Here is a 24,834-nt window from a genome sequence, read left to right as displayed (position 1 = left end):
CCAAAAGAGGAATAACCAGTTACCTTCTTATTGAGTTTCAACCAAGTGGAAAAACCCTTAGTGTCCTGGTACTGCAGACCAAAGAACCAAACTTCCCGCAGGCCAATTGTTTTCACCACCTGGAAAAGAAAAGCCCCCCAAAACACTGGTTGAATACCTACAGTATGCCAGGCATACTGTAGGCACAAGGTGGAGCCAATTTTGTCTCTGTCCTTAATAGGTGTTAAGAGCTCACAGTCTAGAAAGAAAACACACTCGTGCAGCAGTCAAAAATGTAATGTGCAGAATCTAAACTTTCTAAGAAGACATGATAGAAGACTATTTGGAAGCAGACAGGCCAATGAAAAGGGAGAGGGACAAGACAGGGTAATGGGGGCAAATACGATCAAAGTACATTTTTATAAGCATATATGAAAGTGTCATTATGAAACCAAACCTATGATTTTGAACAATTAAGATACGCAGCTGGAGCTGGACACTAGTAGCTCACACCTATAATCCTAACTACTCAGGAGGCTAAGATCTGAAGATTGTGATTCAAACCCAGCCCAGGCAGGAAAATCCATGAGACTGGTATCTCCACTAAAGCTACCAAAAAAGCTGCAAGTGGAGCTATGGCTAACCTTGAGCAAAAGACGCTAACCTTGAGCAAAAGCAGCTCAGGCCCTGAGTACCAGTAGCTCCTCCCACCCCCTAAAAATACGCAGGTGGAGCTGGAACTGGTGGCTCACACCTGTAACCCTAGTTACTCAGAAGACTGCAGATCTGAGTATTGAGTTTCAAAACCAGTCTTGGGAGGAACATACATGACACTCTTATATCCAATCAACCAGCAAAAAGCTAGAAATGGAGCTGTAGCTCAAATGTAGACCACCAGCCTTGAATAAAAAACCTAACGGAGGGGCTGGGAAGGTGGCTCAGTGGTAGAGCGCTTGCCTTGCATGCGTGAGGTCCTGGGTTCGATTCCCCAGCACCACATAAAAAAAAAAACCTAATGGACAGGTCCACACATTGAGTTTAAGCCCTAGTGTACACAGACACAGAGAGAGGGGGGAGAGGAGGAGAGAGAGGTGGGGGGGAGGGAGATGCATCAACAGCTCTGCATTATTTAGGAGCACTGTACCACACCAATAAGTTAGCTCTGTTACCTTCATTAAGTTTTATAATAGCTCTATGATACAATTAGGCCCATTTTGTAGATAGCAAAAATGAATTCAGAAATAAAATGATTTATTCAAGTTTCAGACAGTGAGTGGCAGAGTCAGGATTTAAACTAGTTCTATTTAACTCCAAATCCATTCAGATCCAGTGCTCTTTACCACCCCCTTTCCTCCCCCTATAGCACCATGTAGCTGTCTACTTCTACACAAATTATAGGCTTCAAGCAGAGATTATTGTGTTAACTCCTATATCCTGGTCTCCTGGCTTACTCCAAAATTTTGTCTTTATCTTTTTATGTTTACTTGCCTTTTTTAGTTTATTTATGTATTTATTTATATTTTTTTTATTTTGTAAGTTTGGGTCTTTTTTTAGTATATATTTTTATTGTAAAGATAATGAACAAAGGGGTTACAGTTACATGAGAAAGGTAATGAGTACGTTTCCTATCCAGCATTATTACCTCATTCTTTGTTTTTCCCCTACCATCCCTTCCCTCCCCACCTCCCCACCTCTTCCCTCCCCCCACCCCCCCTCGCCAAAGTTGTAAAGTTAGTTTTCAACCTAGTGTCTTGTACATCTCATTGTTACAATGAGTCAACCTGTATCCTTATTTCAGCATTTTGTTATTTATCTTCCCCTCCCCAAATTACAAAAATGTATAAACAAGATGCAGGGCACCGGAATCAAATACAGTGAAAACAGGGGTTATATCATGGGGGAAGAACATACAAAAGAAACAAAACAAATCATATAGTAAATTATAAATACATTTAAAACAACAGCAAGATAAAAATCTCTTGTGTCCCTATCTTGTGGTTCATTTCACTTAGCATCATCTTATATGGTCATATGTACATACCTTCTGACCTTTTCTGCTTGTCCTAGACATATACTAGTTATTGCAAATAAGGGAAACCATAGGACCTATGTTTCTTTGGGCCTGGCTTACTTCACTTAGTATAATTTTTTCCAAATCTTTCCATTTCCTAACAAATGGGGTGGTGTCATTACTTCTGATGGAGGTATAGAATTCCATTTTATATATATCCCATTTTCTTGATCCATTCATCTATTGAGGGGCATCTGAGTTGGTTCCATATCTTAGCTATGGTAACAACAAATCCTCAAAGAAACAACTGCATGATTAATAAGTGGGCTAAAGAGTTAAAGAGAAACTTCTTTGAAGAAGAAATAAGAATGGCCAAGTGACACATGAAGAAATGCTCAACTTCTCTAGCCACAAAAGAAACGCAAATCAAAACAACATTGAGATACCACCTCACCCCAGTTAGAATGGCTATAATCAAGAAATCTAAACAGATGCCGGAGGGAATGTGAACAGAAGGAAACCCTACTGCATTGTTATTGGGAGTGTAAACTTGTTCAATATCTCCGGAAAGCAGTATGGAGGTTCCTCAAAAGACTCCACATAGAGCTCCCCTATGACCCAGCAATCCCACTTTTGGGCATTTACCCAAATGATCACAAACAAGGCCATACTAAAGCTACCAGCACAACTATGTTTATCGCAGCATTATTTACTTGCCTTTTTTGTCAGTTGTAGGTTTTGAACTCAGTGCCTAGGTGCTGTCCCTGAGAACTCTTTGTGCCAAAGGCTAGCACTCTACTATTTGAGCCACAGAGCACCACTTCTGGTTTTTGAGTCACTTATTGGTGATAAAAGTCTCACCGGAGCCAAATGCACTTGTGGCACACGCCTGTAAATCCTAGCAACTCAGGAGGGCGAGATATGAGGATTGTGGTTCAAAGCCAACCTAGGCAAGAGAGTCTATGAGACTCTTATCTCCAATAAACCACCAGAAAACCAGAAGTGGTACTATGGCTCAAGTGGTAGAGTGCTTGCCTTGAGCTGAAGAGTTGAACAGTGCCCAGGCCCAGAGTTCAAGCCCTACAACCGACCAAAAAAGGTCTCACAGGGACTTTCTGCCCTGGCTGGCTTCCAACCTTGATCCTCAGATGTCAGCCTCCTGAGTAGCTAGGATTACAGGCATGAACCACCAGCACCCAGCCCATGCTTGCTTATTATAAGGGTTATTACAAAGGATATAGATTAACAACCAGAAAAAAGAGCTATCAAGGGTAAGTGACAGAAGGGGTGCATAGTGTCTGTGTCCTCAAGCCATCTATCTCCACTAAAGTCTACATGTTTAGCTTACCTAGAAGCTCCCTGAACTCTGTCTTTAGGTTTCACAAAAAATTGCTTACATGGGAATAACTGATTACATTATAAATCATTGGTATAATCAACTCAGCCTTTCTTTATTTTCCTTTATCTTTACAAACTGAGGGGTTTTTTTTTTTGGGGGGGGGGGCGGTCATGGGGCTTGAACTCTGGGCATGGGCGCTGTCCCTCAGCTCTTTAGCTCAAGGCTAGTGCTCTACCACTTGAGCCATAGCGCCACTTCCAGCTTTTTCTGCTTATGTGGTTCTGAGGAATCGAACCCAGGGCCTCATGCATGCAAGGCAAGCGCTCTACCACTGAGCCACTTTCCCAGGAGTAAATATCAGATGTTCAAGGCTCACATCTGAATCTTATCTTCTCAGGAGGCTGAGATCTGAGGATTGCAATTCTAAGCCAGTCGAAGCAGACAAATCTGAGACATTAGAATCTCCAATTAACCACCCAAAAAAAGTTGGAAGTGAAGTTATGGCTCGATAGTAGATAATCAGTCTTGAGTAAAAATCTAAGGGGCAGGGGCTGGGAAGGTGGCTCAGTTGTAGAGTGCTTACCTTGCATGCATGAGGCACTGGGTTCGATTCCTCAGCACCACATAAGCAGACAAAGCTGGAAGTGGCGCTGTGACTCAAGTGACAGAGCGCTGACCTTCAGCTGAAGAGCTGAGGGACAGAGCCCAGACCCAGTGTTCAGGCCCCATGGCCAAAGAAAAAAGAAAGCTAAGGAGCAGGGATCAGGACCTGAGTTCAAGCCCCAGCACTGGAGAAAAAAAGGGGAAGGGAAGAAGAAGAAGGGAAGATGGGAAGGTAAGGGAAGATGGGAAGGGAAGGGAAGATGGGAAGGGAAGGGAAGATGGGAAGGGAAGGGAAGATGGGAAGGGAAGATGGGAAGGGAAGATGGGAAGGGAAGGGAAGGGAAGGGAAGGGAAGGGAAGGGAAGGGAAGGGAAGGGAAGGGAAGGGAAGGGAAGGGAAGGGAAGGGAAGGGAAGGGAAGGGAAGGGAAGGGAAGGGAAGGGAAGGGAAGGGAAGGGAAGGGAAGGGAAGGGAAGGGAAGGGAAGGGAAGGGAAGGGAAGGGAAGGGAAGGGAAGGGAAGGGAAGGGAAGGGAAGGGAAGGGAAGGGAAGGGAAGGGAAGGGAAGGGAAGGGAAGGGAAGGGAAGGGAAGGGAAGGGAAGGGAAGGGAAGGGAAGGGAAGGGAAGGGAAGGGAAGGGAAGGGAAGGGAAGGGAAGGGAAGGGAAGGGAAGGGAAGGGAAGGGAAGGGAAGGGAAGGGAAGGGAAGGGAAGGGAAGGGAAGGGAAGGGAAGGGAAGGGAAGGGAAGGGAAGGGAAGGGAAGGGAAGATGGAAGGAGAGTGTAAGGGATAAAAGGAAAGAAATTGGATGCAATGCCCCTGCACTTAAGACTCAACCCCATTTACAATACCCCAAGCAAGAGCATTTCAGAAGACAAAGCAAGCTCTGTGGAAACTATATTTCAAAGCTATGCTGTTCCTGGGTGCTGAGAAGCTTTGTGCTGGCCCTTGTCAGACATTAGTTATAATTCCTCTTACTACTCTCAGGTTAAGAGTAGAAACAGAGAAGGTAGCTCGGTGAATTAGCCTAGGGGCCCTTTGGTTCCCTGGGCCTCCTGGCTGAGCAGTGGGCAGGAAAGGGAGCTCTGCCAGGAAAAGACAGTCAGGGTCTGTTCTCCAGTTTCTGACATCAGCATGTTAATGGTCAGGCTGTCAGCTCCACCCCAGCATGCCCCCAACTGGGAGCAGAGTTAACAGCACTAAACTGAGCCACATCCTAATGAGGTCAGGGACATTAAGCACTTCCTATCTTTTCTATTTTTTTCAGGAAGGAGATGGAAATGGAGGTGTTGGGGGAGGTCAGTAGGGAATCTAAAAGATATAACCTGATAGAAGCAAGGAAGGACTAAGAATTATGTCCTTCTCTGTGAGCAAATTTATATTTCTCTCTCTCTCTCTTACACACACCCCACACACCATACACACACACACACACAAACACACACACACACACACACACACACACACACACACACACACACACACACACACACACACACACACACCCCTTCATTACTGCCACAAAGTCTCTACTATGCACTCAAAGACTAGTACCACATTTGGCACCCAATGTTTCAGAGCCCCAAAGAAATATGAGTTCCTGGAAATGTGGCTTAGTGGTAGAGTGCTTGCCTAGCATGCATGAAGGTCTGAGTTCAATTCCTTAGTACCACATAAACAGAAAAGGCACTGTGGCTCAAGTAGTAGAGTGTTAGCCTTGAGGAAAAGAAGCTCAGGGACAGTGCTCAAGCCCTGAGTTTACCCCCCCAGGACTGACCAAAAAAAAAAAGGAAAGAAAGAAATATGTCCCCCTATGTAGCAGACTTTGAACACAAAACCACCCTGTAAGATACAGGTGCGGAAACAGTGGCTTAGAGGGGATGCCTGCAAAAACCTGAGTCCTAATGGATCTGCCTCCACAGCCTACACCACTAGCAGCTGTGTCTTGATGCCAGTCTCACAGGACCTCAGGGTTCTTAAATTAACTAGCTGCCAAACTAGAGTTTGTCCAATATACCCTAGCTATATACTGAACATGGACCACTTCTGTATTAATTATGATTTCTTAATTTCCCACTAGGCACAGACAACAGCCATCTCCCCAAAACAACAAGACACATCCCTGTGCCCCCATTTTCTCATCATAGTTTGATATCAGATATCAAGAAACCCGAGCAAAAGTCTCCAACTAGCTGTGTGCTCTTAAGGCACTATTTCCATTCCCGATTTTCAGCTTCCCCATCTAACCAATTTGGTGATGTGTTTTAAATAATATCTCTTTTAATTTATTTCATTCCACTAATTACATTGAAACTTTTTTATTTGCAAAATCTTATTTCCTACTCACCTCTTGCAGACTTGGGTAATTAAGAATATATTTAAGTGAGAGCAAGATGGCTCATGTCTATAGTACTGGCTACTTGAGAGATGAAGATCAGGACGATCATTGCTTTGAGGATAGATAGCCTGCATAAAAATTTAGGAAAACCCCATTTCAACAAGCAAAGCCTGATAATGGTGCCTCATGCTACGTGGGAGGCATAGGTAGAAGGACTGTAGTCTAAGGCTGGCCCATCCAAAAGCATGAAACCAAAAGACTCTAGCTGAAGAACAACTAAAGCAAAAAAAGAGCTGGAGACATGACTCAAGTGGTAGAATACCAGGGAAAGCTATAAGTTCAAACCCCAGCACTATTCCATACACAACACATTTAGAAACAATAAATGGGGCAAGGAAAGATGGTGATGAGAGATGGTGAGGGAAGTTCAAAGACTAAGGGCTAGGTAAGACCCTTATTCTAAGTTAACCATCAAGAGCTGCCAGCAAAACTGTAAATGGAGAACTGTGAATGCTTATACTGAAGTGTGATACTGACTTTTTACATAGGCTAGAGGGACAGATGTGAGTTTTTTAAGCTCTTGTTGTAGATCAAAGGTAAGGCTTAATTAGCAGTTGTACTAATTTTCCACAGGGTTGCAGAAAAATAGTGTATTCAGAATCAATTGGTGGGAAGGAAGTGCCAATAAAAGACCTAGTCTTGAGAGAGAGCAAGTCTCATGGAGATGAAGAACAAAAAGTTGAACCAACAGAACTCCTGCTAGGAGCTGCCTAAGAATAGAACTGGAAGAACCTAACTGTCTTTTGCCTGCACCAACAAACCAGTTAAAGAAGCTGAGAAATCCTAAAAGTTGAAGGGAATTAAGGCAGGTACAGATTGTACAGATTGGAGGACCCAGGAGTAAGTCCCTTAGTCTCTTGTACCACGTTGTCTGTTTCACAGACAATGAATGGGTAGGGAGAGGACCATGGGACTAATGCAGTTCTGACATCCAGAGTTGCTCTGAGAAGTTAGATAAATCAATAGCTAAAGCAATGTCAAAAGAAATATCTAAGGATCAGTGGGGGATTTTTCTCTCTCTATGCACCATTTTTTTGTGTGAATATACAGAAATTGAAGCATAGAATTTCCACTGCGCTAGGTTCTAGGGTTTGGAGACATAAGCAGTGTCTCTCACCCTGTGCTGAAGTTCCAAAGTGAAAAAGTCAAAACTGAAATTGAAAAGAAGGAAGCACACACAGATGACCTTTGACCACAAGTTACAAGGAAATCTCCAGTTAAAGTCCCTGGGATATGAAGAACCATTTGATCAGACCCTATTTCCAATTCTCAGAATTTAGAAATAATACCAAATTTTGCCCACTGCCAGCTAAGATTTGCACTCCAGAGGGGGAAAAAAACTCTCCTTCACAAGGTAGAGAGAAATACCTAGCTCCTTGTTCCAGGAACAAGCTCTATGATTACAGAGGACCTTTTGTTTCACTGTTGAGAAATGCCTACATCCTTTGAGAAAAATAAATTGTCTTGGTTCCATTTTGGACCCAGCCTACCAGGTAATCTGACCTAAGCTAGTATTTCTCATGGCTGCCATAGGAGAAATCCTTAAGCAGCAGAAAATAAAGAATAAAAACACTCAAGGTTTGGAGGGGGTTGTGAGATGAAGATGTAAAATGGAAAGATACATAGCTGCAAGCCAGACAGAATTTCTTTGAAGCCCCAGGTTTAGTCTTAATCATCTGTGTGGATTTTATTTCCTATTCTGTAAATAATGATTTTTAAATAATTATAAGACATGTACTGAATCATTTTCATCCCATAGCTTTATGTCACCCCCTAGAATCTGCCACATATACCTAGAGGTACTAGGAACTTCAGTCTGTAAGGTACTGGCTTAAGAAACTGAAGACACTAGGGACTAATCCTAGACTGAGCAGGCTGAGATCTGAGAATCACAGTTCAAAGCCAGCCTGGGCAAGAAAGTCTGTGAGACACTTATTTCCAAATTAACCACTAAAAGGCCAGGAGTGGAGTTGTGGCTCAAGTGGTAGAACATCAGCCTTGAGCATAAAAGCTAAGGAGCAGTACCCAGGCCCTGAGTTCAAGCCCCAGTTCTGGTACAAAAAAAAAAAAAGAAAAAGAACAAAAAGAAAAGGGAAAAAAAAGATACAGAAGCCTGTGAATTCTGGTCTGCCCCACATCACAAATCCCCAAAAGTTGCATAAAGTGGAAAACTGAAATCCAGTGGATAGAAAAGATCTAGCTCTTGAGAAAATCCTGACCAGGGCTCCCAGATGTAAGGAAGACACCCATTACTTCTCTTTTTCATGTGCAGACTGTCTAAGCTGAGGGCTGAGTAAGGTTGGGGGAGGGGGTCTCAAATCATTTCCAGAGCTGAATCTTCCCTCCTTGTATACCCCATGCATCTGTCTGAATAAACAAAGCGGTGACAGCATCAGCCACTTAAGAAGCCCAGAGCAGAAGCAAGAAGCAAGGCTGGAGCCACCAGAAGAACCACATGAGAAATTATGTACAAAACTATGTCAATGCCCTAATACCTGAGGCCTACAGAGATCCTATTATGGGATTGGCAGTTGCAGTGAACCACACACCTCAAAGCAAATCAATGTATAATGAGAGAAGTCCAAGAGGGGCTATAGACATTGTTGCATCTTCCCAACTCACTGAGGCTCCAGGGAGCAAGAGCACCAAACACCTGAAGCTAGGGTTTGAGTTTGGGGAGCAGGCAAGAGGATGGGGGTAGATTCATAGAGAACATAGTTGACAAGGCACAGAGAAAATTGGAAATGCTATCTTGCCTGGCCCAAGCCCCAAACATACTACTTCCTATAGCTCTGTGTCCTTGAGCAGAACCCACTCTCTCTTCTAAGCCTCAGCTCCTAATCTTTAAAATAGAAAGACTTATTACTATAGTAATACACATTAAACATTTTATAAAATAAAAACAGAATAAATGACATGGCTGTTTTCTGAGTGCTGGTAGCTCTTGCCTGTAATCCTACCTACTAAGCAGGCTGAGATCTGAGAATCAAAGCCAGCCCAGACAGAGAAATCCTTGAGACTCATCTCCAATTAACCACCAAAAAGCTAGAAGTAGAACTGTGGCTCAAATTGTAGAGCACTAGCCTTGAACAAAAAAGTTGAAGGACAGTGCCTAGGTCCTGAGTTCAAGCTCTAGGAGAGAGAGGGAAGGAGAGAGAGAAGAGAGAAGAGAGAGAGGATGAGGGAGGGGGGGGAAGAGGGAGGAAAGGAGAGAGGGGAGGGACAGGAAGAGAGAGAGAGAGAGAGAGAGAGAGAGAGAGAGAGAGAGAGAGAGAGGGGGGGGGGGGGCTGCTGTCCTTACTGCAAAGTCCACAAATTCCAACTACTTTACTGAGCCAAAAAGTCTTTGTGATTTCATGGTTCCCTCCAATGAAGTACCATTGTAATTCCCCCCTACTTATATTTTGTCAGTGAGAAAGACCAAGGTTAGAATGTTTGCTATGCACTAGGCACTATAATTCAGGATTAAAAAGAAAATCTTTGACATCTTTTTTTTGGGGGGGGGGCCGGTTGTGGGGCCTGAACTCTGGGCCTGGGCGCTGTCCCTCAACTCTTCAGCTCAAGGCTAGCGCTCTACCACTTGAGCCACAGTGCCACTTCTGGCTTTTTTCTTTTTTGCTTATGTGGTGCTGAGGAATCGAACCCAGGGCCTCAGGCATGCAAGGCAAGCACTCTACCACTGAGCCACCTTCCCAGCCCAATCTTTCACATCTTAATATGGTTACCATCTTACTGAGAAAATTTCTAAGATGCTAAATAAGAAATCAAAGATCATCAAGGCCCAATGCCCCATTCCATGTAATCTGAGCCTCAAGAATATTTCTTTCCTCCTTTGTAGGAGGAACACTGCAAGTGTTTTATCTATGCTTCATGTGTTTATCTATGCTTTTATAGATAAAGAAATCCTAATTAATACGGGCAGAGATGGTGTTTGCTAGGTCTAGTGAACAGTCAGTGAGGCAGTAAGTAGATGAATTAATGTATGCACTGAGATTCCATGTCTGACCCAAAGCTCAAAGACAGGAGAGGGGAAATAGAAACAAACTATATAGCCAAGACTAAAGAAGCTAAGTAGGGAAGAAACCTGGCGGATGGTTCTCAAAAATGCTACTCACAGTGGTGACATTGCCCCCTAGTGTCAACTTGGTAATCCAAGATGAAGCTGAAGAAATCAGTCTAAAATTCTTTGGCAAGCAGGCCACAGAATTCCTGTAGCAAAATGTGCTGTCTCTTTTTCCTGGCAGTGAGCATATTCATGAGAAACTGAGGTAAACTGAGGGGGCAATTTGGGGCCCCACTTTCATTTCCCACCAGGCTCTGAGCCTCCTTAAGCTATGGCTTTCCATTGTTGCCAGTTATTTATCACTTGTGCCAAGGAGGGTGCTTCCTCTCCAGTCTGTTTCCCGTCTGGTCATAGGCCAGATGACTGCTGGGTTCCAGGATGGCCTCAACTTTAGTCAATTCCTCCCAAGGAGTATACCTTCTTCCTCCCAGACCCTGGCTCCCACAAAAGAGGCCTCCTTGAATGATGGGTCTCAAGGGCCAGGCACAGTGGATTTCCTCTCTATGCCTCATCAAATTAGACAGAGGGAAGAGCTCACATCCTCCAACTGCCTATGAACACAGACCTCTGTGGATTCCCATCCTTAGGTGCCTCCCCTCACAAGAAGCATATTCTCCATTCTTTGTCTCAAGCTCAAATATTTTTTCCTGTAGCTTTCACGTATGAGGTCACAGCTCTGCCCTTTCTGACCTCACAGAAACTGACTGTACTCCTTAGAAGCTTTCTCTGAGTCTTCTCCAAGCTGTAACCGTCTCACTGAGCTCAAGAAATGTGCTGTGCGAGAAGGAGGCGTATGTTTGTTCAGTCAACGCTGTGTTGAAAATTCCCTATGGCACTTACTAACTATATGACCCAAGGTAGTTTCTTTTACTTCTCAGAGGTAGGATCATTGTAAGAATTAAATCACACAGTCATATGTGTCATCTTACCTGTCATTTCTTGTTTTGTGCCAGTAGTATGGCTTGTACTTGGGGCCTTGTGCTCTCACTTGGCTTTTTCCACTCAAGGCTGGTGTTCTACCACTTGAGTCACAGCTCTATTTCTTTTTGCTAATTAATTAGAGATAAGAGTCTCATAGATTTTTCTGCTGGAGCTGACTTTGAACCATGGCCATTGGATATCAGCCTCTTGAGTAGCAAGGATTACAGGCGTAAATCACAAGTGTCCAGCTTACCTATCCACCATTTTATATGACGGTATGGTAGCACTTCAAGTCTACTTTCTACAACTTTCCAAAAAAATACATCATTAAGTATAGTTGCCAGATCATGCAATAAATCTTTAAAACTTAGTCTTCTTTATATCTTTTGAACATCACTCTAACCTCCACTTGCTCATTGTCCAAGCCCTGGGAACCACCATGCTACTCAACAGTTTTTAGATTCCACATATGAGTGAGACCATGCAGTATTTGTCTCTCTGTACCTGGCTTATTTAAACTTAACCTGAGGCCTTCAAGGTTGATGCATATTGTTATAAATAGCAAGTTTTCCTTCTTTTTTCACTTTTAATACATTTTTATTGTAAAAATACTGTACAGTTACATGAGCAAGGTAATGAGTACATTTCCTATCAAGCATTGTTACCTCCTCCTTTGTTTTTCCCCTACCATCCCTTCCCTCCCTCCTCCACAACTACACTCCCCTGATTTCCTTCTTTTGATTGTGGAATAGTATTCCATTGTGTATACAGCACATTTTCCATCCATTCATCTGTTGATAGACATTTAGGTTGACTTCGTACGTTAACAATTGTGAATACTTCTGCAATGACGATGGGACTGCAGCTATCAACTTAACATATCGGTTTTGTTTCCTTTGGCCAGTTAGGTCTATTTAGTCATTCAATAATGTATACATATTTCCATACATCATGTTGTGCATGGTAAACATGCATAAATTTGTGCTAGTGGCTCACATCTGTAATCCTAACGATTCAGGACGCTGAGATATAAGGATCTAAGTTTAAAGCCAGCCCTGTCAGGAAAGATGGAATTTGTGACTAAAACTGAACAAAATGATGAAAAAATGTGAGAAACATTCAACCTGTCCTTGTAAAGAATGTTTAAAAGTAATTTTGAAAGTAAGCTCAAGACAAAATAATAAGTATATGATCATGCAGCAATTTGCTAAGGACATTTTTTGTTTGCAGGAAATTAATATGGTTATGAGAAAGCTATATTCTTTTTTTGCTAGTCCTGGGGCTTGAAATCAGGGCCTGGGCACTGTCTCTGAGCTTCTTTTGCTTAAGGCTAGCACTCTACCACTTGAGCCACAGTGCCACTTTTGGCTTTTTTTGTTGTTGTTGATGTGGTACTAAGGAATTGAACCCAGGGCTTCGTGCATGATAGACCAGCACTCTACCACTAAGCCACATCCCCAGCCCCAAGAAAGCCATATTCTGATCTTCAAGAAAATATAAAATATGGGTGGTATAGCACACTAACCTTAAACAAACAGAGCATAAGGAGAGTCCCCACGCCCTGAGTTCAAGCCCCACAACTGACCCCCCCAAAAAAGACAGGTAGCAGGGTCTCATACCTATAATCATAGCTACTCAGGACGCTGAGATCTAAGGATCATGTTCAAAGCCAGCCTGCACAGCAAAGAAGTCCATAGACTCTTATCTCCAATTAACCACCAAAAAGCAAAAAATGGAGCTGTGACTCAAGAGGTAAAGTGCTAGCTTTGAGCAAAAAAGCTTAGGAACAGTGCCTAGGCCCTGTGTTCAAGCCCCAAGATGATCACAAAAAAAGAAAAAAGAAAAAAAAAATCCGCACAGCAATCTGGCCAAGGCTCCCTACCATCTGGGCTTCCCTCAAAACCACACCCATATTACACAAGGCAAACCTACACCAACAAAGAATTACCAGGCCTTGTGGCTTTTCGCAGTTAATAAACTTCTTTGTTCAAGGATTTTTCTGCCCTAGGCTGTAAATCATGCCTTCCTTACCCCTCAGCAGCCATCCCCCTCCAATGCTCACAGACAAAGCTCCCAGTGTTGAGGGCAAGGATAGCGTCATTTGGGTTGGGAAGGGGAGGAGGCGGGAGTAGAATCAGGGCTTTGGGAAGGAGTGTAGGAAGGGGATGAAGTCTCTTCAGGCTCCCAGCTGGACCACAAATCCATCCTGATAGATATCCTAGCCTCTAAAGCCTCTAAACAAAGTGATACTATTGCCAAAATAAGGGTCCACCATTAGCTTAAGTATCATATGTCTCAGAGACAGCTAGGAGCATATCCAGGAAGGGAAGTCCCTCTGCCAGCTGCCTGTCCCCTCCTACACATGCCAACTCAAATGAGACATTTCCCTTTTTTTTTTTTTTAACAGAAGAGAGCTGTATGAAATCCAAAAAGTGGGAATAGAAATGGGAGAAAAGTGTCAGAGAAAAAAAATTTTGAGATATATCCAAATGTGAGAGATTAGACACTATACTGATGACAAAATTGAGGAAGGTCAGAAGAGGAGGTTTAAATAATGTAGGGAGTTAGTGACAGAGCTAGGATTCCTGACTTTCTGCCCACTGTCGTCCTTTCCACTTCACTGGGCTGTCCCTTTAAAAGCTCTATAATATAAAAGCCTGAATGCAAAGGGAGAATGCAAAGCTTAATATAACCAAGATATATTTAGTCTAGCACTGTAAGCACTGCACATTACTAATTGTAATATGTTTAAAAATTCCTCTAATTTGTATTTTCACAATTTTTAAGTATTACTGATTTTCTACACCATTCAAAACAAAAACCTTAAACTCCAAGAAGTTCCAGCTAAACCCAAACAAGACAGTCTGAATGAAGATCGTAAGCTGTAGTTCATGAATGAGACAAGAAGTATCATTCTATCGAAACAGGAACTCTCATTTACTATATTTCTACTGTATCCTGGATGCTTTACACAACAATTTCTTCCCTGTTTATATTTTTTATTGCCTTTCTTAACTATTTCTAATTTACCTTCTAGATTTCATGCAACCTTATAATGCCAGTGTAACCCGTTTTGAGGGAAGAGGAAACAAATAATCTAACATTCTTTTGTGTGCTGAATCTTGAACTCAGGGTTTTCATGTTTCCTTGCTCACAGCTATGGTACTATACCATTCCTGAGCAATGCCTCCAGTCCAACATTTTGTTTGTTAGAGATAGAGCCTCACAAAATTTTTCCTGTGTGTGTTGGTCCTAGGGCTGAACTTGGGGCCTGGGCACTGTCCCTGAGCTTCTTTTGCTCAAGGCTAGTACCCTACTACTTGAGCCATACTCTACTTCAGAGGGCATTATGACAGCCAAATTCTTGTCACAATAATCAACATAAGTGAGCCCTGGGAAAACTTATCCTGTCCTTCCCACCTCCATTCTCTCCCCTTGTATTTCCTCTCACCAGATAGAGTATTCACAGGAATAGAAATATCCCATTTGAATACAATCTCTTTCTTTCTTCTTTTCTTTCACAAACCTTAGGGAAGTTGGAGAGACTCAGAGAACAAAGAGAAAGGAAAGTGAGAGAACTTGAAAAATCTGTCAAGGTTATAAGTAACCAGAACATCCTGGATAAGTCAAATCACCAACCAGAGGCTGGTTGGGAAATAAAATGGCCCTTGGAATGAGGGTCCCAGCCTCTGGAAACAGGAGTCCTATTTTCTGCTTCTGGAAAGATAGTCACAGATGGCATATTTCCTGGGACCCTGGAAAGTTTTTTAAGAGCCAAAAGATTCTATAGCCTTTACCTGCTTATTATAGTATGCAGCACATCTTTTCTGACAGCAGAGTTGAAAGAATACCTTTTGAGTTAGATATATGAATGACCACTAAACTTATGGTGAGTAAGTACTATTTCCATTTCCATGGAATACCTAGAGGAGATTAAGTACTGCTTTCCATACATCTTCTCTAGTGAGACCCGAAGTACCAACAATCCTTCATTTTTCCCACTTTTTTGGAGCCAGACCAAAGGCTTGAACTCAAAGCCTGAGCACTATTCCTTGAGCTTTTTTGCTCAAGGCTAATGCTCTACTACTTGAGCCACAGCTCCATTTCTGGTTAGTTTCCCAGACCTTCCTGTCCAGGCTGGCTTCAAACTGTGATCCTCAGATCTCAGCCTCCTGAGTAGCTAGGATTACATGTGTGAGTCATCAGAACCTGGCTTTCTCACATTTTTACTAGCATCAGTTATATAAGTCCATATATGCATATGGTACACCTTGATCAGATTCACCCTGTCTCTCTCTGATTCCTTCCCTAACCTATTTCCACAAGCTTATTGCCAATGTTCTGTCAAAAGAAATGTATATACAATGTTTCCTTTCGAGCAGGAAGCCAAAAAAGTCACAAAAGGTCTGTGGTTTTGTGGGAGCAGAGTCAGGTTCAAATCACAGCTAGACAGCAGCTAGGAGCAATTAGATTCTGAATGTCATCATTAAAATGGAGAAAGGAAGAACTGGGTATGGTACTTCATGCCAGTAGTGCCCAGTATTTTAGAGATGATTATAAATTTAAAGTCACTAATCAATCAATCAATTCATAAACAGATGAGTGAATAGATAAGTAAGCAGATATTACATATCTTTCAGAAGTGAAAGGAGGTTTCATGTACTCATGTTTTCAGAGAACCTGGCACAGAATCATACTCCCCTTTATTTCCTTTGTTAAAGACCAAGGATAGATTAGGGTCATGGGTACAAGATGCCAACCTTAAACTTTGACTCCTTTTTCATTAAGGCTAAAGTTCATCTTGATTTTGACCTTCCTTAAAGAATCAAGCAGGAAATTAAATGCTCTAACAAGAAGTCATGAATGGATGTCAACCTTGTGATGAGAGCTCCCTTACCTGGTCAAACAGCTGCTTGCCAGTGGTGTTGGGCTGGATGGCAAACTCCAGTTCTGCATCCATTGTGGTCACACGCACACTGATCTAGGATGAGATCAAACAAGGTGCATTAGTTGTCTGGCTCTGTGCTCAATAAAGGCTGGGACAAATGTCTCTGATATCTCTGTTCAACTACAGAGGAGGAACATGGATGCTAAGAAACTGAGCAACTTAGGAGATTGGTAGGAAGAAAAGAGGGACATTTGTACAAACAAGTCATCACCCAGTCCCTGTTTCCTACAGAACAATGCTTATCAAGGCACAAAGAAGAATGCAAATCATTCTACTACCAAGAGGAAGAAAGTGTTGCCTATAGTGCTTCCCAGAAGTCCTCCTCACTCCCACAAACTAGACGCTTTCACTCCCCACAATATTTTTATCTCTGATCTAGAGTGTAGATTATATATAGATTATATATATAGCACTAGAAGATAATTGCAGGGAAAGGTTAAGGGCAGGATTAAAAAAAAAACTCAAGATGGGGACTGCTGGTTTATGTCTGTAATCCTAGCTACTGAGTAAGCTGAGTTTTGAGGACCATGGTTCAAAACCAGCCCAGGCAGGGAAGTCTATGGAACTCTTAGATCCAGTTAATCACTAAAAAGGCAAAAATGGAGCTGTGGCTCAAATGTAAGAATGCCGTCCATGAGTGAAAAACCTAAAGGACAACACCCAGGCTCTGAGTTCAAGCCCCAGTACCAAACTCTGATGCACACATACACAAAATCTACTGGGTGCCAAGCCTAGCACTTGTAAGTGTTTTAAGCTATAACCTTCACTAATTTGTATACCTTTCCTGAGCCTTAGTTTCCCTCATCTGGGAAAAATTGTGAGGGGACAGTTCGTTAAGAGATGATGTCTAAGGACCATTCTGGTGATGATGTCTATGGTTCTAATATATTGCTTTGCATTGTTAACATTTCCTGTATTTGTGTCTCATTGGCCTTCCTGGGAGAGGCCTTCCTAAGAGAGGAAGGAGGGCCTCAGTAGAATTGCTTGTGGGCAACATAGAGGTGCTACCAAGGTCATGTTGGTAGAGGGACAAAGGGTCAGAAACAGATCTAGACTGAAATTAACAAGAAGCCACTCATTGTGGAGGTGGGAGGGAAGGGATGTTAGGGGAAAAACAAAGGAGGAGGCAACAATGCTTGATAAGAAATGTACTCATTACCTTACTCATGTAACTGTAACCCCTCTGTACAGTATTTTCACAATAAAAAAAATTTTTTTAAAAGAAGCCACTCATATATCTTGGGGCACTAGAAAGCATAGCTACCACTTTACCACAGATTTCCTAACCAAGGTCAGTGATAGCAGAAATTTCATTATTATAAGTGTTTTCCTTTGGCCAAAACCTTGGCAGTGATGGCCATAACAATAAAGTGACAACAAACAGTAGCTTTTGGGTATCTAGACTTACTTCTGTCAAGATACTTCGTATGCAGTAATAACCCTTCTAACACCATTCAGCACCATGTAGACTAGAAAGTATTACCTTTGTAATAGAAATGGAGATAGAAATAAAGACTTCCCTAAAGTCATATTGCCAATAAGTAAGGGTCTGAGTCCAGGTCTAGGTCCAAACTTCATTATTCAAACCAATACTTAAATTTCCTCATACATAGTACAAAAGTGTTCCAATACAAGAAAACAAATTGGGCACTGGTTGACTACACCTTGAATCCTAGCTCCTCAGAGGCTGATATCTGGGGTTCAAAGCTACCCTGATTAAAAAAATCTGAGAGATTCTTAACTGATTAACCAGAAAAAAAGCCAGAAGTGGGGTGGTGGCTCAAGTAGTAGAATGTCAGCCTTGAGTGAAAAAACTAAGCTGGAGCTTGATGCCCTAAGTTCAAGCTCCAGTACCAGCATGCCTTCCCATTCCCCTTTAAAAAGCAACACTAAATTTTAATGACCAGGTAATTTCACTTCACTCATCTATACAAAACAATAACAAGACAGCATATAATACAGTCATATAAAATATTTATGATGAAGAATACTGCATGCTCAAAGAAAATACCTGAATAATATTAAGGAGAAACAGCAAGATTTCTTATAGTATAGTATATGAGTTCAACTTTGTAAAATATATCCATAAAGAGATGATTGGAATAATGCTCAAGTATAACTGAGGCTTGGCTTCTGAATAGTGACCTTTAAATTTAAATAAATAAATCTAACCTGTGTCTTTTAGAATGGTGACATGCTTAGTACTGCAGCTATCTACCAAAATGTAGAATTATCAAAGATGTGAATACCCAGGAAATGGGCAAAACATCAATTCTTATCAGTGTTTGAACTTCTGGGCCTTTCCTAAGCACAGGGGTCAGATAGCAGAGAAGAAGGGGCCATACAGCCATTTTTCCAGCTAAACAATCCTAATGAACACTAGACCCGGGAACAACTTTGTAAATAAATCTCACCAGGGATCCAGGGAGGAAATCTATTTCAGGATTGACAATAGGACAGGAAAAGCCCTGAAAGCAAGAACAAGTAAGGCAAATGCCCCACGGGAATAAGGCAAGGTTAGCTACCTTGACTTGGTGTTACTCTACGCTTCCTCCCCATCCAGTGACCCTTGTCAAAATGGGATATCATAAAGTATGGTAGTGGGGCTCAGAAGACTAGAACTTAGGAAAGCCACAATGCTATACTCAGCTTCAACTCACCCTTAAGGTAAAACAGGTGAACTCAAAGCACCAACGGCAAAGGGAACAGGATGGGGACAATGGGGCTTTCTAGTACCTTGGTTTACTTTTGCCTAAGGTTTGTGTCTTAGAAGTAGGTCTCTAAGCTGGGTGCCAGTGGCTTACACCTGTAATCCTAGGTACTCAGCAGGTTGAGATAGGAATATCAAGGTTCAAAGTGATCCCAGGCAGGAAAAGTCCATGAGACACATCTCAAATTAATCACCAAAATAAGCCAGAAGTAGAGCTGTGGCTAAAGTGGTAGAGGCCAGCAAACCTCAGAACTGACATTCTCTCAGTCTCTCTCTCTCTCTCTCTCTCTCACACACACACACACACACACACACACATACATACACACACCTACCTCTCTCTCAAGTATTCAACAATCAGTATCAGAAAATTCTGGATATATGAGCAGGTACCAAGCAACAGAAAACAAAAAGGACAGAGATACAAGGGCTGGGGATATAGCTCAATAGTACATTGCTGGCTTAACATATACACAGCCATAGGTTTGATCCCCAACACCACAAAAAGACTCCAATACAATTAAAATACTAATGCAATAGCTCTTAGCAAGAAAAGTCTGTACATGTTCAGTACAGATATCATTTTCCCCAAAATATTTTTCAATCCAGCTGGCTGAATCATGTATGCTAAGCCCACATATATAGATATCAGCCATATATATATATATAATTTTTTCCATGCAAGTTCATAGATTTTTCCCCTTTAAATTCTATCCATTGTTCGCCAGGAGTTTCAAGGATTTCAGGTTACATTTATTCATACTTACTTAATGTTGATGGAATATAATGCTTAAGGAACTATGGTTAGAGTAGAGCTATGGAAACATTCTTTGACCTCAAGGCACTTACTAAATAACAAAAAGACCCTGAAAAGTGCTACAGCAAAAGCAAGAAACCTTTTTGTGGAAATTAGGAATCACAGCTCTGCATGGTATTTCACTATCTATCAGAATAAGATGGATCTTAGGAAAGGGTGACTGTGGGTGACTGAGGAAGAGCAGATGCCCCAAATAGAGAATCCAATGTATGTGACAGCCTAGAAAAGGAAGCAGTGATACAAATGACCTATTTAGAAGCAAGGTTAAAGAGGACCCTGAAGTGCAGAAGCAAGAACAGTTAGGAGAGTAGGTGGAAGGCTTTCAAGGCTGTGCTTTAAAAAAAACTGGGTCTAATATATAAAGTAGACATACATAAGCATGCAATGGAGGGAAGCCAGGAGGAGGAACAGAATAAGTGGGAAATGGAACAACATACAACAAAGGGGCCCATCAGCTGCACTGGACATAGAAGAAAAAGAACTAAGCAACCCAAAGACAGTGATGGGAAGGGAGGAATGAGAGGGAAAGAGGAATAGCCTACATAAGCAAAAGGAAAGAAATGTAATCATCACCTGAGGTGGAAGAAATAATTTGTATTGTCAAAACTCATAGAATTCACAAAATTTACAGACCATGATAATGATAATCTGCCTTGTGAAGGTTAAAATGTGTTTGTGACTTTAACTAAGTATCACTATTCCACAATACTATGAAATATGTGAAATTTATGTAATCACCTATTCTCAATTTTAAAAAAAAGTGGGAGAAGGGATGGGTTAGGAAGGATGGGTGACAATGTTGTCAGATACCTTGCATTCATATACTGTTTTGTAGAATGGGAACTTCTTTGAACAACTACTTAAAGATAATAATAATAAAAAAAAAAGTTTTTTAAAAAACTGGGTCTAAATCCTGCTGGCAATGGCCAGCTAGCCTAAAGCTTCTAAGCAGGGTGGTGGACAAGTAGAACTGGGCTTTTTAGAAGAAAATGAATGGGAAGGAAACTGAGGAAATGGGAGGAACTCAAGAGACACTATAACCTTGCACTATAACCTCTAATTCACCAATGCTAGCATCTCTTGTAGATCGTGTCATAAACTGAAGTCCTGTCGATGTAGCATATCTTCAGGGCAGTGGCCAATAGTGGAGTCAAGTGCTGGCCCATAGGAATGCTTATTAAAGGGATGTGTGTTAAAGGAATGTTTCTATGCCAGGCTCTAGTGGCTCACGCCTGTAATCCTAGCTACTTAGGAGGCTGAGATCTGAACATCATAGTCCGAAGCCAGCATGAGACACTTATCTCCAGTTAACTAGCAAACAGGTAAAGCAGAGGTATAGCTCAAGTGATACAGCTTTAGCCTTGTGTGAAAAAGCCAAGCTGGAGTTCAAGCCCCAGAAACAACACATACACATACAATAGGAGATATTTCCAAAGTAAATAATTTGGTAAAGAAGGGCCATTCTGGATAGTAGAATATGCATGGAATATATACCAGGATCAGCCATGTTCTCTGTCTCATAGGAGGAGCATCCACTTAAAACAAAGGCTCTCCTAATATCTAAAGGTGTCTAGCTGAACCTATTTTTCCTAAATCTCTACTTATGGTTCCTGTCATTCCTGTGTGGCTATTTCTCTAGGGATAACAGCAGTCTAAGGTTTCCTGAATTTCATCGTGGAGACAGGTTTAAAAGAATGAAAAGAAAAACAAACAAAAAGGAACTTCCATTCTCACCACCACTTAACTCAGAAGAAAATGTGAGTCATAAGTCCAATGCCATAGGTCTGTGCTCTCCTGTTTTCTCTGTGTGTCACATTTGAGGGTAGGAGAAAGGGTGAGAACATAACTGGGGCCTAAAAGTCAATGAGGAATCCTGTTCCAAGTTCCATGTCTAGTTCCAGATGATTTGGGATTCAAATGTCGAAGATGAGCTGTGGGCACAAACACAGTGTCACGCAGGCCCACTGCTTTCCTTTTAGGTGTTGCCTCTACTCACTCACTGCCAAGATAGTAGTCTAGTTTGGGAGGCAAAAAATCTGAAAATGAATCCTGTGAATTCAACAGAAATTTTCCAAGTAGCTTGACAGAAGTAGAGGAGCAGTTTTGGGCAAGGTGGCCAGTTCAAGATGCAGTTCCCGGCAAAGGATATTTACATGGCTAAAATCTCTTCCTAAGTTGTAGTTTGGGATTTATGAAGTCATTGCCTAAAGTCAAAGGTTGTCTATAAAGGATATGAAAGATTTAAAAAACAAAAGAAAAACATTTGGGTATGATGATTTTGGAGGAGGGAGTATCATACTCTCACATGTACTAGCCCTCCCACCTCTAATCCAAAAGCAATAAACCCACTGATACTTATTGATAACATGAATACAGACACTTCCCACATCAAGCCCTTCTCTGAATACTTACAAATCATTTTGGTGGTCTACCATCCAAAGGCTCAACCAACTAGGATCACTGCTATATGTCTAGCTGGCTAGCCTGAGAAATAAAAACAAGGCAGCAGCAGCTGAAGTGCTTTAGTCTCTGGGTCTGAGCTAGCTTCAAAGAAGGGACCTTCATTTTCCTAGAGCCAATAGCAGTCTGGTAAGCAGTAGCCTGGCACAGCAGGGGAATCTGGGTTGGTTTGCCTTATCTGCCTTGTGCCACTAAATTATATAACATGGCTCTTTCCATAAGAGAGGGTTAGATTGGAGGGAGGGAGAGAAGGAAGGAAAAAGGGAGGGAGATAGAAGGGAGGGGAGGGAGAGGGGCAGGTCTGTGAGAGGGAGGGAGGAAGGGAAGGAGGAAGGAAGTAGAGGAGGAGGGAGGCCAGCAAAGAGGAAGGAAACTAATCCCAAGATAACTTGTTCAAAGCATGGACTTTCAAGATGGAGAAGATGGAGTATTACTGTCCCCCACCCAATAGAGGAACAAATTTAAGGACACAGAGGCAGGTAACAGAAGGATGGAATTGAACTGAACTCATACTGAATGCCAACTATATGCCAGGCCCATCACCCACAGTTTAACATCTCTGAAGCCACATTTACTCAGCCAACAAGTGGTGGAGGCGGGTCTTCTGGACATTCCAGGAACTCCTTCCACAACTCCACCCACCTCTCCAGTCATGCTGCTGATTTCAGCCTTCAGACACTACCTTGCCAACTGTTTTGGCCAAGGCCCAACATTGTGGCACAGGAAGCCTGGGTACATCTGGAAGCACTGCTTGGGAAGGCCCCCTTTCCCTCACTGGGGCAGACAGACCTTGTGAGTCATCCGGGTTCAGTGACCTCACCTCCCACCTGCTGTCTCCTGTTCTGCAGGGGGGAGGGGGGGGGGAATGCCCATCCCCTCTGGGCTTGCAGTGGGGCTGCTACTGTGAAGATGGCAATTACAATTATGGGAAGGCATCCAAAGGAAGACCAAGCCTTACTAGGGCAACATTAGAACTGAGACTACTCGCCAGGGTTCCCAAAACCACTTTCATCAGCCTGGAACCCAATCCCTACTATTTAGGCAGTAGCACCCACCATTTCCTGCTATCAGGGCTAGGACGAGGGTAGGGCAGGGCAAGGCAGGGCCTCAACTGCCTTGCTTCTGGGGATGAGAACACTGCTTCAAGCAGATGTTTTCCATAAGAGGAAAAACAAGGGTTGCTTTGCATCTCTGGCCTAAGAGCTGTTCTCTCCCTGCAGCTCCTCCTGCTCCACCCCTTTCACTTCAGAACAAGTCAGCCTCTTTCTTGTTGACTTGGAAATGGTACCTGGTACAGAATCTGTTCTGACTTCTTCCTGCCAACTGCTAGGTCTTTAACACAGCTAGTAAGACCTGCAACCTGCCTAGAGTTAACCTTTCCTATGCCTGTACTTTTCTTTTTCTTCTTCTTCTCCTCCTCCTTCTCCTCCTCCTCCTCCTCCTCCTCCCCCTTCCCTTATCCCTCCCCCCTCCTCCTCTTCTTCCTCTCTCCCCTCCTCCTCCTTCCACCTCTCCTCCACCCTCTCCCCCCTCTCCCCACTCTGTGCCAGTAGTAGAGTGTGAGTTTAGGACCTGGCACTGTCCCTTAGCTTTTTCACTCAATGCTGACACTGTACCACTTGAGCCACAGCTGAGCTTCCAGCTCTTTGCTGGTTAATTAGGTAAGAGTCTCACAGACTTTTCTGCTTAGGCTGGCTTTGAACCATACTCCTCAGATCTCAGGCTTCTGAGTAGCTAGGAACAGACATGAGCAATTAGTGCCTGGATCCCCTACAATTTCTAGAAAGGAAAGCCACACCCATCCTACCCATACCTACACCTTAATGGGTCAACACTGGTTCTTCACTCACCCTTAGTACACCAGTAAATGGTGGAAACAAGGTCTCCTTTCATTTACTTGGGCTTAGCTCCATACTCCAAAAGGTCCCAAGAAGCATTTCAACTGAGAGGCTACAGCATACTAGAAAACTCAGTATTGCTCTTCCAATGACCACATCTGGAGCACTAACCTCAAATGTGGAAGAACAACTCAGGGCAGAAGCCAAAGCTGGAAAAAAAAAAAAATCACGAAGTTCTGGCGCCTTAGCAAGCTACAACTTCATCAGTCCAGCCTTAAATGCATGACCTTCTTTTTGCTCAACCACGGTCCTGAATAGAATCCCCTCTTATTTCTCTTCACATATAAAAGCAAGGAAGGAAACTAGCTCCCTAGTGTCTTTCTACACTTAAGAATCTCTCTATGAAAAACAGCTCAACTGTGGGACACTAGTGGCTCACACCTGTAATTCTACCTACTCAGTGCTAGCCTTGAGCAAAAAAGCTCAGGGGCAGTGACCAGGCCCAGTGTTCAAGCCCCAGGACTGGTACCAAAAGAAACCAAAAAACAAAAAATAGCTTCAGTTCAAAGTAGGAATAATCATCGCCTCACCCTAGCTCAGCACTGGTTCTCAGGAACATGGACTGCCCCACAATGCCCTTAGGATGGCCATTCACCCTGTTCACATTTCCTCATTATTTCATATAAGAATCACATCTGGCTTCTCCTTTCTGAATGTCTCATCTCTGTTCTTCAAAACAATAAATAATTCA

At 42.6% G+C, this 24,834-nt stretch overlaps 1 protein-coding gene across 1 annotated transcript in view; it reads right to left on the bottom strand.

Moving 5' to 3' along the window:
- Positions 1-24,834, bottom strand: part of Msn (moesin) — a 92,713-nt gene that overhangs the window by 18,629 nt on the left and 49,250 nt on the right. Inside the window, exons 2-3 of the mRNA XM_042666931.1 lie at positions 16,208-16,291; positions 24-119 (exon numbers count right to left, since the gene is read on the bottom strand). Coding sequence (XP_042522865.1) covers positions 24-119; positions 16,208-16,291 — 180 coding nt within the window. The remainder of the gene's footprint in view (positions 1-23; positions 120-16,207; positions 16,292-24,834) is intronic.

This window comes from Dipodomys spectabilis, unplaced genomic scaffold, assembly GCF_019054845.1.
Source record: "Dipodomys spectabilis isolate Male_0828 unplaced genomic scaffold, ASM1905484v1 ptg000370l, whole genome shotgun sequence".
Lineage (NCBI taxonomy): Eukaryota > Metazoa > Chordata > Mammalia > Rodentia > Heteromyidae > Dipodomys > Dipodomys spectabilis.
This window is presented reverse-complemented; position numbering and strand designations above follow the sequence as displayed.